Source organism: Stegodyphus dumicola, chromosome 3, assembly GCF_044657685.1.
Source record: "Stegodyphus dumicola isolate Sdum_Otavi_A_Nest chromosome 3, ASM4465768v1".
Lineage (NCBI taxonomy): Eukaryota > Metazoa > Arthropoda > Arachnida > Araneae > Eresidae > Stegodyphus > Stegodyphus dumicola.
Genome location: NC_140770.1, coordinates 121,364,522 through 121,379,301, shown reverse-complemented (window position 1 = coordinate 121,379,301; position 14,780 = coordinate 121,364,522). Strand labels below are relative to the sequence as shown.

The following is a 14,780-nucleotide window of genomic DNA, read 5'->3' as shown; positions in this document are numbered from 1 at the left end:
TAAGTGTGTAGTAAATTTGTGGCTTGGGGACACTTACAACATTGTTGAGTCAAAACATCTTTTGAGACGAAGGTGGAAAAGGATGAGAGGTGGAAGATCCTCAGATCTGTGCCCTGGGGATATTATACCTCCAAACTGGGATGGTGTTGGGCAAACTTGTACCAAAGATGCCCAAGGCAAAAGATGCCCAAGGCTTAAGCCAAGCTCAGGCACAAACATGTCTGTTGGTCACACCAAAATTTATCGACTTGATCTGATGTTACTGTCAGACAAGTGAGATTAATCAATACACAAATCTTCAAAAATTTGCAAAATTCAACTTTAACATTTAGAAATATTGAGAGACACTCTTTTTCAAAAGTAAGGTATTCTTCATGTCACTCTGCTTAAATATTTTCCTATATATATAAAAAATAAATAACACTACTTATTGAGTAAGATCAAAGAGTGAAAAAATATGAAATAAAATAATCAGTGACAGGTAATTAAACAAAATTATAAATAGTACTTAATAGTATTTCATAAACTGGTAACTGATGAGCTTGAAGAAATCTTATTCATCAATTAAACTGGAAAAAAATTAAGAAAAACTGGGAAAATAGTGACAAACTAATTATTATTAGGGATAGAAGAACTTCATTCCTAATGTTATAATTACACTTTTAACAAAAAAAATCCACAGATTTCTCTCTTTGAACAAAATATATAAATCATAGTGATAATGATGTAATAAACATCTTTTGGTAAGAATGAAGAATAAAAATATAGTCCTTTGAACTTCCATCAATAGACATCCTACTTTAGCTGATACTACTTGTTAATAGGCAGTTTCTGAATTTCTGGATCCAGGTAAGAGACTAGCACACTCTTGTTTAAAGGATACTTTCTGATAATGGGCAAAAGACATTGGTCCCATGAATGTCTATTCCTGGACAGCTGTATTGAAGTATAATTTAAAGGAAGCTCGAAAGATTAACCGAGGAAAAGCAAAAGAATTTGACATAATATAAGACAAATCAATTACAAAAAATTGGAAATTATACTTAAATTAAAAAAAAAAAAAACTATATACTTACCATTAAAGAACTTTATAATATCAGTGAAGTCCATATTATTTTCCAGAATAATATCTCTGTAATACTCTACCATAGCAAGTGCAATGAACAGGACAAAATGGCTTGATGCAACATGCTTGGCAGACCAAATAGTTTCCCAAACACTGAACACGTCATCATATAATAGTTCTAAATTGGGATGAAAAACATAAGCATATTGCAGATTAGATTACTGAATTTCATGTCTGTTTGTTTAGTTAAATATGGAAAAATATATGAGGGCTATCTGCCTAAGGGAAGGGGTACTTTATGGAAGATTTTTTAAACAAAATTGGTTCACATTCACTTTGCACATGGGAAAAAAACTCCCAAGAAAACACCTATAATGTAAGTCTCTTTGTGGAAATCCAAACACAGGTTCAATTGCCAGTGTTCAGCAGTCATCCAGTTAGGTACTGGTAGTATAAGTATTTATTTACAAACACATGTGTTACATCATATAACTTCAAATAATGAACTGGGACATTATCATATTGGTTTCCTACTTAAAGGAAGACCAATTTAAAAGTAAGTCTTCAAAAATTTAGAGTACAATTTTAAGCACTAATCTTGGTACAGCCAAAAACTGGTGTGCAAAATGCCAACAAAAGGATTGTTTATTTATGAATGTTACACATTTTAAAAATAAATTTAAATTATATGAATTATTTTCACTTTGTGATTATAAAATTTACCTTTGGAAAAATTTGCAATTTTGTTGTTACTACTTATTGAATCATATGCATAGATGTACAAAATTTATTGCACAGTAAAAAGAACAGCAAATTTTCTTGAACTAGAATATTTAATAAACTTTAGCTACATTTTATTTATTAAAACTATCCTAAATCACAAAATTATACCAATTTGATGCAAAGTTCGTCAAAACACATACACATAGATGCTGAAAAACATGTAAAAAGCTCTCTATTTAAATAATAATAAGATTTTAAGACTGCTCTATTACTTAAGTTTCCTTAGAAATGTAAGCTAGCTATCATGAATAGAAAATTGAAATTCTCACCCCTTATTATTATTATTATAATATTTTATTCTTATTTATTATATATTCCAGACTTATATATTTAAAGCAAATATTAATGTAAGAAAAATATTATGCATAAAATAATTATCATAGCAATTATAAAATATATTTTCAGTTATAAAACAGAAAAATTACACAGCACTGTACTGTATAGCAAAGTAGCTTATTCAGAAATTTATTTTTATAAAAAGGGATGTAGTTTTTAAAAACACTCAGTTCTATTACATTTTCCATTTTCTACACTATTTTTTGCATATTGACACTATAATTGACAGCATAGAGGCATTGGCTGTAATATTGCATCAAATTTTCATCCTTCTTGCACAGAAATTTCCTGCTTGCCACTTCAGCTAATGTTGCATTTCACTTTTCATTTCTTTGTCACAGAAATATTACTTGGCAAGGAACATCTTCAAATGCAGAAAAAATAAGTTATTTGGGACCATGTGTTAGCTACAGGAAGAATGATACATTTTTTTTACTTAACAATGACCAGTGGAGTGTATGCAAGCATTGTATGAAGCAATATTACACCCTAAGGCAGTAACTTAGCACATCTCATTTTAAATTGCTTAACAAAGTTAAAGTTCTCATGGCATATTTCAGAGTTTATCATTTTCCTCAAGATAAAAATCGCATTTCAGCCCCAAAACACTGCACATGTACATTAGCTACAACAGCATGTCAAAATTTTTTATTCCAACCATCCATAATGCCTTCCTTTAATCGACATTTGGATTCTGAAGTTATAAGAAATATGCCTGCTGTATAACATCACCCGTAATAATATTATCCAAAATTCATTGTCTTCCCAATATTTTAGAGTGAAAAAGTTAGAAAAAAGTTTTAACTTTTTTTTTTTTTTTTTTTAATCTCCCTCACAGATCTCTTCTAAAATCCTGGAAAAGTCCAGTCTTAGATAGTTCAATCAATTTTTGACATCTTGATGTAAAAGAGTTCTTGATATTTGTGAAATGACAATTTTCAAAATTTTTTTTATCAACAACCATCATCAGTAGCTTCAGGAAATTATCATAAACTTTGGTAAATTAACTTTGGTAATTTATCATAAACTTTGGTAATTTGTTCATTATGAAATCAGAATGGATTATTATCCAGAAATTAAGCAAATTCAACGGTGGATATTAGGTAGTTAATGCATTCCCTACTGTTAAAAAATAAACAACATACCATATTTCACATTCAGAAGGATTTAAGTCTTTTTAAGCATTTAAAAATTTTCAAACATTTCAAGTAATTTTGAAGTGAAAAAATATGTCATTTAAATCCTGATAATTTAAAAAAAAATCATACAAGTATGATTTATAGCAAAATCTTTCATGTTAAACAAGCTGCCAAACAAAATTGTACCTTTGAATACGCCTCATATATAATTAAATGCTATCCATGGGGTTTTTTATATTATGATATTAAATAAGCAACAATTACACAAGAGAACTAACTACATGACAGAAAATATGACAGTGAGAAAAATAAACAATAGAACTAATACAACCATACAGAGCAAAACTGTACAAAAGAATATAAAACAAAATGCTAAAAATCTAAATCTAATAATTAAATAAGTCTTAAATTTCAGATATATTACAGTCAAAAGTCGTTAATTCGGAAACCCATAATCCGGAATGATCTATAATCCGGACCTCAAAGCTAAAAACTTTCTGCGCATGTGTCGCGTTCGCGCATGCGCATAGGTGTTTACGAGTGCACGTAAGACCTTTACGGCTGCGAATATACATGTGCGCATGCGCATAATACGTTTACGCATGCGCGTTTAATGTATAATGTATAAGCTAAAATTATCTAATTATCTATTTCAGTTAATGTTGCAGATTGCGTTGTTCCTTAATCTTCGAATTGGATCTGGCTTATTATTTTTTGCAGACTGTTAGAGCAATTTTATAAAAGTAAGCTTGAACTTTCGATTATGTCAAATAGAATTTCCGATATATATACCCTAATATGTAAAGGATCTACAAAGCGAAAGTATGTTTCGAAGTCCATTAAACAGAAAATGGAATTGCTGCAAAAAATGGATAAAGGTACATCTTTTGATTATCTAATCATTCCAAAATATGCTTATCAATTTCACGCTGCCCTGCGGGGGGTGGGAAACGACACAGCGCACAATGAATTGGAAGTTGATCTGTCAGCACTATCCTTATCTTCAGGGCAGATGTTTTTATTTTATTTGGCTTATAATTCTTTACTAAATGTAGTATTTCATCTCGATGTACTCGGTCTTTGACATGATTTAAATCAAGTTCCTCATCATTATAATTCGCTTCCGATAGTGAAGAAAGTGACTTGGAGGTTATTGAAAACGAAAAAATTTCGATTGACAAATTAGTCGGTATTCTCGACACAGCAATTATAGGACTTGAACAGCGGAACTTTGTAACTAAACAAGGAATTATGTTTAATAGAATTAAAGAGAAAGTATTATCACATGAAACGAAGCAAATTAAACAACTTACATTGAAAGATATGTTTAATAAAGTAAACAAATAAATATTTAGCTTTTTCTTTTTGTAAATTTTGATACCCTTTAGATCATAATTGCTCTTTATTTCATTAATTACGGTTTCATATTTTTAATTTTATAATTTTTGCATGCCATCTTATCAGATTTAAACTGATGATCTATATTCCGGAATCGCCAAAGTCCCGACGAGTCCGGATTAACGACTTTTGACTGTACTACTATTAAAAATAACAATATATCTAGAACCTAAACTGCTGTATAATGCTAAAATTTCTCAATGTCTTTTTTTTTTTTTTTTGTGTGTGTGTAGGGGGGGGGTGCAATTCTTTGAGTATTTTTTACGTTCCTAAAACAATGAATTTCTCCAATTACCTAATATTCTATTTCTTTTACTGCCATAATAATTGGAAACTGCAAAAACATATTACATTCAGCATTTTAAACAGCACAGAAACTATTTAAACTTGCCTCTTTTGAAATCAAGCAAGAACCATCTGTAACAGAAGTAAAAATGTGTGTAATCCCCATTTTGGTGCATCAAGTCAAACATTTCAGCATCCAAGATCTAAAAATAGTGGGAGGAGAAAACACTATGATAATATTCAATAACACAGCTCCATGATAAATTTTCTTATAAAATAGCAGAAAATATAAACTCAATACTAAAATTCACTATAAACCACATAACTTTGAATAAGAAGTTGTATGGATTTTACAGTTTTGTGAATTTCAGATCATAAGAGGAAAGTTTATAACATTCAGACTAAAAAAGATAGGAATAAATAAAAACAAATCAATGGAAGTATGCAAAAACAATTAGTTTCTTTTTGCTAATTTTATACAGAAAAAAAGAAAACAAAGAGAAAATAAGGTTAAAAAAATCACTTAAAGAGACATAAAAATATTTTTTTAGACATCATTTTGATAGTCTAGTTTGTTTTAAAACTTTAGAATTTTTTAATTGTTCTCCTTGCATTATTAAATGGTTTTAATGAAAGATTCCTACCACCACAAATATCATCTTCACAAACAGTTCATGTTGGCGTGTTTTATCACATTTTGTCAAACGATTCTTGGCATTTGAAAGAAATAGACTTGCTTTAGATACTTTGTTGTAAAATTCATACAAAAATATAGTTATCATTAAGTACAAGGTGTCTGAAATGGAACTATCATGCTACCAGATTAGAATCATCAATTACTTCCAGTTATACTGCAAAAAGTCAGCTACGTAATGTATACAGCTTTAGGTACTAATGTTGTATCATGTGAGACCGTGAAGGTTTGGAACTAAAAGTTCAAAAACAAGGACTATGACATTCAAGAAGCAGAGCGTTCTGGCCAATCTAATGATGTTGATGAGCCCCCCTGCAAGAACTTGTGGAAGAAGATCAGTATGCAATCACTCGAGAGCTTCCTAAGGAATTAGACATTAATGCCATGTCCATTAGCTGCACTATGCATCGCATAAACTTCACACACAAGTTCAATCGTGGTGTGCCACATGAGCTGACTCAAGCAGATAATGACAGGCGTGTTGAACCTGCCCTAATCTGCTCAAATATCAATGCAAGGACAAAATTTTGAACCAGATCATCACTTGTGATAGAAAGTGGATTTACTGCAACAACACAGGTAAAAAATGTGCTGCACCCGGCGAGCCTGTTGGTAGCATCACAAAGTGAAATTTGACTAAAAAAAAGATCATGCTTTGTATCTGGTGGTATTGTAGTGGTAGGACTCTGTACGGACTCAAATGGGATCTTTTGCTACAGCTACCACATAGCTCCAACATTGCTTCTTTGGACTTCTACACTTTTTTACACCTGCAGTTGCATCTTGGCTGGTGCTACCTTCCATTCGGCACAGAACATCTGAAATGAGGTTGATCTGTTTTTTGACTAGCAACCACCACCTGGGGCAAAGGCTTTGAAAAACAACCAAAACGTTGGCAGAAAATCATAAATTTGGGTGATGATTAATTACTATCTACACCAGAGATATTGCTTTCCTGTTCCCCCTAACTTTATTAAGAATACTAATTCAGAAGTCGAACAACAAAAATCAGCATTATATTTTCAAAATTTTCACAGGACTAGTTTCGATGGTTTTACTGAACCACCATCCTCAGCTGCAAAACCGCAAATGAGCAAGATAGGAAATAATGATTAGATAAGATAAGAAAGCCTGGACAAGAATAAGCAAGTGGCGCCATCTGATGGTGAAACCAGAACTAAAACATAATTTCTTTAAAGGCCGAAGGCAACGATGGATTGGAATTAGGATCGTTAAGTAGAACAGAAAGATTTTTTTGAATGTGAAATGCCTCTAGAAAATCCAGTTCTCCAATGGAAGATGTTTTTTGAATAATTTTGTCAGCAGAAAAATTGAAAGTGTGATTTTTGGACCAACAATGTTAAGCAACAGAAGACTTCTGTGTTTCCTTTTTTCTAACATATGCCTCATGTTCCTTGACACCGAAATTTTAAGGTTCACCTAGTTTGGCCAATCTAAATCAAACCACACTGGCAAGGAATCCTATAAATACCCCAAGAATTCATATCCGGAATGGGGTCCTTGAGTATTGAACTCAGAATTATATTGATGGGAGAATAAACAACCCAAAAGTTAAATTTCTACAAAATATGTGCAACTTTATAGCTAATTGATGGAAAGAAGGGAATGACAATAGAATTTTTATAATCTCCTAAAACAAGAGCGTGCCTTTTTGTGTGTTGAGATGAGAATTTTTTAACTGCTTGATTAATAATGTTGGGTGAAAAGCCCCTGTCAATAACTATTGCTTTTAAATAATTTAGTTCTTCATTAAGGGCTAATTTGGAGGAGCAAACTTGAAGAGCATGGAAAACATAGGAACAAAATTAAGCTAACTTTTGTTTAGTCGGATGACCTGATTTAAAGTGTGGTGGAAGGCAAACCGATGAAGGTTTACGGTAAACCGTAGTACTGAAGTTGGATGTGTTAGGTGTGACCAGAATGTCGAGAAACGGAAGAGAATTGCGAGTCTCAAGTTCAAAAGTGAACTGAATAGCAGGATCAATAGAATTCATTGTTGAAAGAACTTTCAACAATGAATTTTCAGATTCACAGAAAGAAATGATTAGGCATCTTATCGTTCATAATGTGAAATTCAAAAATAAACCTTTGAAACCAAATCTAACTGCGATAGAAAGAGCTACAATGCGCAAATTTCATTCTAACCCGGATATTATCATTTCAAAGGCCGACAAAGGTGGCCAGATAGTTGTCATGGATAAGAACACTTACATCGATGGTGTCACTAAACTCTTAAATGAAGGACCATATAATTTGATCCCTAAAGATCCTTCACCTTCGGACTTGTCAAAAATAAAAACTGCGATCAAATCTTCACAAATCATTTCAAGCAACTTAAAACATTCGCTGATCCCATCTATTACGAATTGTGCCAGATTATATGCTCTTCCCAAAATTCATAAAAGTGGTATTCTTTTCTGCCCTATTGTATCAAATTTAGGTACTGCCTCGTATCCCTTAGCTAAATATTTAGTTTCTAGATTTTCAACTCTATTAGACAATAACATTTATACCATAAAAAATTCAATAGAGTTTGTAAAAAAGGTTAAAAACATTTCTCCTAGAAATTTACTCATGGTTTCTTTTGATGTAAAATCATTATTCACCAATGTTCCAGTGGAGGGTGCATTAAGATGTCTAGAAACCAGACTTTGCGAATTTCATTTCTCTTGCATTGAAATTGATGAGCTAATTTCTCTCACTAAACTCTGTTTGAAACAAACACATTTTGTTTTCCAAAATAAATATTACAAGCAAACTGAGGGATTAGCCATGGGAAGCCCCCTCAGTCCCATCCTGGCTGATATCTACATGCATTATTATGAATCAAAATTGTTTGAAACTTTAAACTTCCCGGCATGGTTCCGCTACGTAGACGATACTTTTACCTTGTTTGAAGGTAATAAAGATGATTTAAATAAAGTTCTTTCAACAATGAATTCTATTGATCCCGCTATTCAGTTCACTTTTGAACTTGAGACTTGCAATTCTCTTCCTTTTCTCGGCATTCTGGTCACACGTAACACATCCAACTTCAGTACTACGGTTTACCGTAAACCTTCATCGGTTTGCCTTCCACCACACTTTAAATCATGTCATCTGACTAAACAAAAGTTAGCTTCATTTTATTCTTATGTTTTCCGTGCTCTTCAAGTTTGCTCCTCCAAACTAGCCCTTGATGAAGAACTAAATTATTTAAAAGCAATAGCTATTAACAGGGGCTTTTCACCCAACATTATTAATCAAGCAGTTAAAAAATTCTCATTTCAACACACAAAAAGGCACACTCTTGTTTTAGGAGATTATAAAAATTCTATTGTCATTCTCTTCTTTCCATCAATTAGCTATAAAGTTGCACATATTTTGCAGAAATGTATTTTTCGGGTTTATTCTCCCATCAATAAAATTCAGAGTTCAATACTCAAGGACCCCATTCAGGATATGAATTCTTGGGGTATTTATAGGATTCCTTGCCAGTGTGGTTTGATTTACATTGGCCAAACTAGGAGAGCTTTAAAATTTCGCATCAAGGAACATGAGGCATATGTTAGAAAAAAGGAAACACAGAAGTCTTCTGTTGCTCAACATTGTTGGTCCGAAAATCACACTTTCAATTTTTCTGCTGACAAAATTATTCAAAAAACATCTTCCATTGGAGAACTGGATTTTCTAGAGGCATTTCCTATTCAAAAAAATCTTTCTGTTCTACTTAACGATCCTAATTCCAATCCATCGTTGCCTTCGGCCTTTAAAGAAATTATGTTTTAGTTTTGGTTTCACCAACAGATGGCACCACTTGCTTATTCTTGTCCAGGCTTTCTTATCTTATCTAATTATTATTTCCTATGTTGTTCATTTGCAGTTTTGCTGCTGAGGGTGGTGGTTCGGTAAAATCATTGAAACTAGTCCTGTGAAAATTTTGAAAATATAACTCTGATTTTTATTGTTGGACTTCTGAATTAGTATTTATTCGGCGGGTTATTGTGTCTTATTTATTAAGAATGTTTTTTGGTGCAAACATTTTGTTAGAAGCAGATACTTTCTGATCAGTTTCACAGATTTGTTGCACTAAAAATTTTAGATATTTCATTTTTTCCCTAAAACTAAATTTTTATCAAATAGCATATTTCAAGTTCCATTCTTCATCTTAAAACTGTATTTAAAATACTCTCAATAATTTTAATGCAGGTATTTGATAATGATCATTCAGTTCATTTAAATTTGCAATCAAAATGACATTATCTTCTCAAAGTATCTGTTACATTTTTAATCTGTCTTACATAAAGATATGATACTTTAGATTTAGCTTTTTTACTTGATCCTAAATTTAGAAAATTTACTGCTATCACACTTTGTTTCCTATTCCAAGTAGATACATTTATAAGTTGTATCTACTTGGAATAGAATCACACTTTTTACATTACATACATTCATAAGTTTTTACATTCATAATTTGTGCCATACATCTATTTAAAACAGTCATGGAAAAAGAATTTTTTTATTTGGATATTCTAAAGAATATGTAAAAGATTTAATTAGCAGTGTAAATTAATTTCCCTTCTCTATTCTAAAAATAGTAACTTCTGTTTACACTGCGTCATTTCGAGACTAATCCATGTCATAATAATTCTGATGATGTAAATGGAACTAAAACAGCCAACAGTAATTTTATAGCAAAATTAACTATCTAATAAAAATGCATTGAGAACCAAAACTAAACTCGGTCCGAATTAAGATTTTACCCTGAACATAACGCATTTCCTTTCTATGCATTGGCCTAGCTGGACTGCAGTCTGTCTGCTCCTTCTATCTTATAGCAAATTTATCTAAAATGTAAACTTTTTGGAATAGGCACATTTAATATGCCAACTTGTTTGTGGCCGCGACATGATTACTGAAATAAAAATTGAATTAAATCTAACTTGACTGCCGAATTTCTGATTCATTGTGGATTGGCATTTTACTATTCTACGCATCAAAATTCTAGCTGTTCATTATGGATTCAACCCCCCTGCATTCTACTACATATATATGATCTAATAACTAATTATATATACTACAGTTATTTTCATAGTGGGTTTTTCTAAGTGAAAGAAATAGAATTCCAAACTTTATTATTTAGTAGTTTTGGTACTTACATATTTTGCCATCGACTATTTCAACAAATCAGAATTGTCACTAAACAGTATGATTTAGCACCAATAATGGATAAACTTGATGACACAACCCACTCAATAAGGTCTTCTCTTTGGTTTCATGTTAACTCCAATTAATTCTCCATATTCCAGTGTTCTAAATTAAATAGATGAAATTTTTCATCTATTTAATTTTTTTATCTATAACTGTTTTTTATTCTTGGAAGGCCTACAAAACTAATGAATTATGAACTGCAGGATTTAAAAATTTCAAAGTTATTCAATAACATAATTTTGTACATCCAGAAACTAGCATGCACACTCAAAACACTGAAAGATTCTGGGGTTTGGCAAAATGGCACAATAAAAAACAATACACAGCTGTGCAAGACAACTAAGTATTTAGATGAATTTATGTATGGTACATAAATTCATCTAAATACTAATCTTCATGCACCCAAATTATGTGGTGTCAGGTTTAAAAATCTGTTAATATTTCTGAAACATCATCTGAAATGGTAACAACTGATCTGTTACTATTTCAGATGTTATTAGAAATTTTTGGTGGCAGGAATGACTTGTGTAAGTTTTAATGAATTTGTTTCTCAGATAGTTTTAAAGCTTGGACTCATATTTATTTAAATCTTCCTATGCTGGATCTGCAATTTGCATGTCTTGATTACGTAAATGAATTAAGATTGATCTGTGATTATCTATTTAAATAAAGAACCCTCTGTTCCTTCAAAATTCTGCTGGGATGATTGGCAAAAGTTTGGCAGCATGTCTACCAGCTTTCACAGTAAACAGAAAATGCATCTTATTTTTCAGTATGTAGGTCATGACTTCATTTCTATTTTTCTAAAATATTATAATGAACTTCATCAAATACAATTTATATTAATTGATGATCTGAACTATGCCACATTGTATAATACACAAGTCAGTAAATTACCATAACAAAAGAAACAACAATATGGCAGTTCAAAGAGAAGATCATGAAAAATCTCTTATAAGAAATTTTTATCTCATTTACATATATTTTTTGAAGCTTTATCTTTTGAGAAGAATAGTTCATTACACAATTTTAGACACCTTACATGTAATTAATTATAAATATATTTTAAATCACAATTTCTAAGCCATAATATACAATCTATAATTATATTTTATTAAGTTATTCAGAAAGTTCTGAGCTTTTTATGATACAACAATGAAACAGTATGGAAACAAGAATAATTTCACTTAGTTACATAAGCACCATTTTGTTCTATGATTATTTTGCCATACCTCTGGCAGTTGGAAAATTCCTTTTTTAAAACAGTCACTCAGTTTATTCGTACAGAAGTTATTGAGGTGCTGTTTGACTGTCTTCAAATAAATAAATGAATTCCAGGCATTTGGAGAATTCTGAAGTGACATGAAGAGATAGAAATCTAACAGGGAATGATCTGGTGAATATATGGGGTGTCACAAAATATCCCAACCATACTTAGCAAGTCTGTCTGATATTCTTCAAAATATAAGGTCGAGAATTATCACGATGAAAGACAACACCCTGATGATTAATCAGTTTCCATTTTTGCTTTTAAAACTGCCATTTAGAAAGAGTATTTTTCTAAATTTATTGTCTGATTTGGTGGCAATAATTTGTAATATACAATTCCTTCAAGTAATTCATAATATATGAGTCTCACTATACATAAAGCATCAATATAAGCATTTAAACATCTGCTATAACCAAGGTCATGTCTTATCAGCAGTAACAAAATAAATAGAAGAAAACATACTTTGGTTTGTAAAACCTCAGAATTTTTCAAATAGGATTATAGATATAATATTACTTATTTAAAACAAAAGAAATTAAATTATTTTAATCTCACCTGAATAAGAGATCTCATATTTGCAAAATGGGCATCCATAGCTCCACCATGAGGAAAATTAGCTACCATTCTTTTCATCAATTCGCAAAAACAACTGTAAGACAAAACCTCTGAAAATAATATAAGAAAATGTGCTTGTGTCAATGACTGGGATTACATACATACACATACATTTATATTTATGTAAACAATGCAGATATTAAAAGAGAATTAACATACATTAAGCGAACATAATAGTTTAAAATAGTTTACAAATTATCATCAATAATTAGCAGAATTTAACAGATCTTTGATATTAACTTCGAACAGAAAATGTTTGATGCATTTCGCTACATAAATGGCTTGGTTTTTCCTTTTTTTAGGAGTCCTAAAGATATATGAGGCAGAAAATGGATTATTTCTAGCACAGGCAGATAACTTGCTACAGCTATCCACTCAACCTGGGAAAGAATACATTAATTGAAAAATTTTCGAAAGGAAAGTGTCTTTTATTGACATTCATATGAGAAAAATCATGAACTACTATGCAAATTTTGCTGGAACTGAAACCAGAGGTAGATAACCAGTTGTCTTATTCATTCAGCCACTGGGTAAAAACTGATGAACCATCTGATTAGTATACATACATTAACATACTTGGATTTGCATATATACCGGTCTCCAAAAATGAAATAAAAATCACAAAAATAGTGATAACACATTAAAAAATAAGCCTCTCTATGTAAAATTTGAAAATGCTGCCAAATAAGAGTTGCTGAAGAAAACTGCAGTCTGCAAATTTGTGGCATTGCAATTGGAATACATCATCTGCGAGGACCATAAAATTGCACGTTTGAGAGTAAGCCTGCAAATTTTGCTGTGGTACTAAGATAAAAAATTTGAGATAGTCAATTCGTAACAATAACCTCCAAGCATCATTTGCCCATACAACTACATCAGAGAGCTATTAGGAGACTATAGGCAGGATAAAGTCACAGAAGTGGCCAGATGACTAAATGTGGGCCCTTCTGTGGTTCATAGACTTTGGCAATAGTTTCTAACCCCAGATTCAGCATACAGGAGTTTCAACCAAGGCTAGACAACCGCTATAATAAGAATTAATAACTGATATTTGTTGTTATGCGCATGCAGGAATATAACCTCAAGTCAGATCCAACCTTGCTACAGCCACAGGAAGGTTGGTGTCACTGTCAACCATGCATAGAAGGCTTCACAAAGGAAGTCTGTATGAAATGCAACCAGTCACTAATGTGCCATTCCGTCACATCATAGAAAGGAAGGTGGGAATGTCAACATATCCACTGGACAGCTGATCAAAGAAGGGCTGTTTTCTTTAAGAACGAGTTCAAGTTTAGCCTCCAAAGCGACAGTAGATATTATATAATTCAGAGAGAACCTAGAATCTGTTATATTCCATCAAACATTCATAAAAGAGATGCATATGGAGGAGGCAGTATCTGTGTTTGGGATGGTATCTCTATAGGTGGTCGCACAGTCCTCCATGCCTTTCCATATAGAAATGTGAATGCTCGGGCCTACAGAGATGATGATTGCTTATGTGCACCCTTATATTGAGGCAATGGGTGATGATATTTTGTTACAGGACAACAACAGTAGACCATACAAGGCTTGCATTGTGGATCTAATAACCTACTAAATCCTATCGAGATGTTTAGGATGCTCTAGGAAGACGTATAGCTGTTCTCAATTCTCCTCTTCAGACCCTTGCCATGCTTCCAATTGCTTTGCTTGCCATGCTTCCAATGGCTCATACTTCTGCAAAACAGATACACTGCATAATTGACAGCATCACACATCACTGTATGCACTGCAACGTGTGCTAGAGATCATACACAATATTGAAGGTAATTTTCCTATCTCAAACTGATACATTCAATTTGTTCATTTTATGCATATGCTAATTTCTATAACACAATTGCCTGGTAATTTCTTTTCATGCTATTTTACACCTTTATATCTGTTGTATACTGTGACTCAGTTTTATTTAATTCTGCATATAACTTTTTGAGTAATCATCATTTT

The 14,780-nt window shown here is 31.9% G+C and overlaps 1 protein-coding gene across 1 annotated transcript in view; it reads right to left on the bottom strand.

The window, feature by feature from the left end:
• LOC118181744 (small G protein signaling modulator 1-like) overlaps positions 1–14,780 on the bottom strand; it is a 226,869-nt gene that overhangs the window by 7,844 nt on the left and 204,245 nt on the right. The window contains exons 22-24 of the mRNA XM_085813251.1: positions 12,738–12,847; positions 5,114–5,210; positions 1,077–1,244 (exon numbers count right to left, since the gene is read on the bottom strand). Coding sequence (XP_085669377.1) covers positions 1,077–1,244; positions 5,114–5,210; positions 12,738–12,847 — 375 coding nt within the window. The remainder of the gene's footprint in view (positions 1–1,076; positions 1,245–5,113; positions 5,211–12,737; positions 12,848–14,780) is intronic.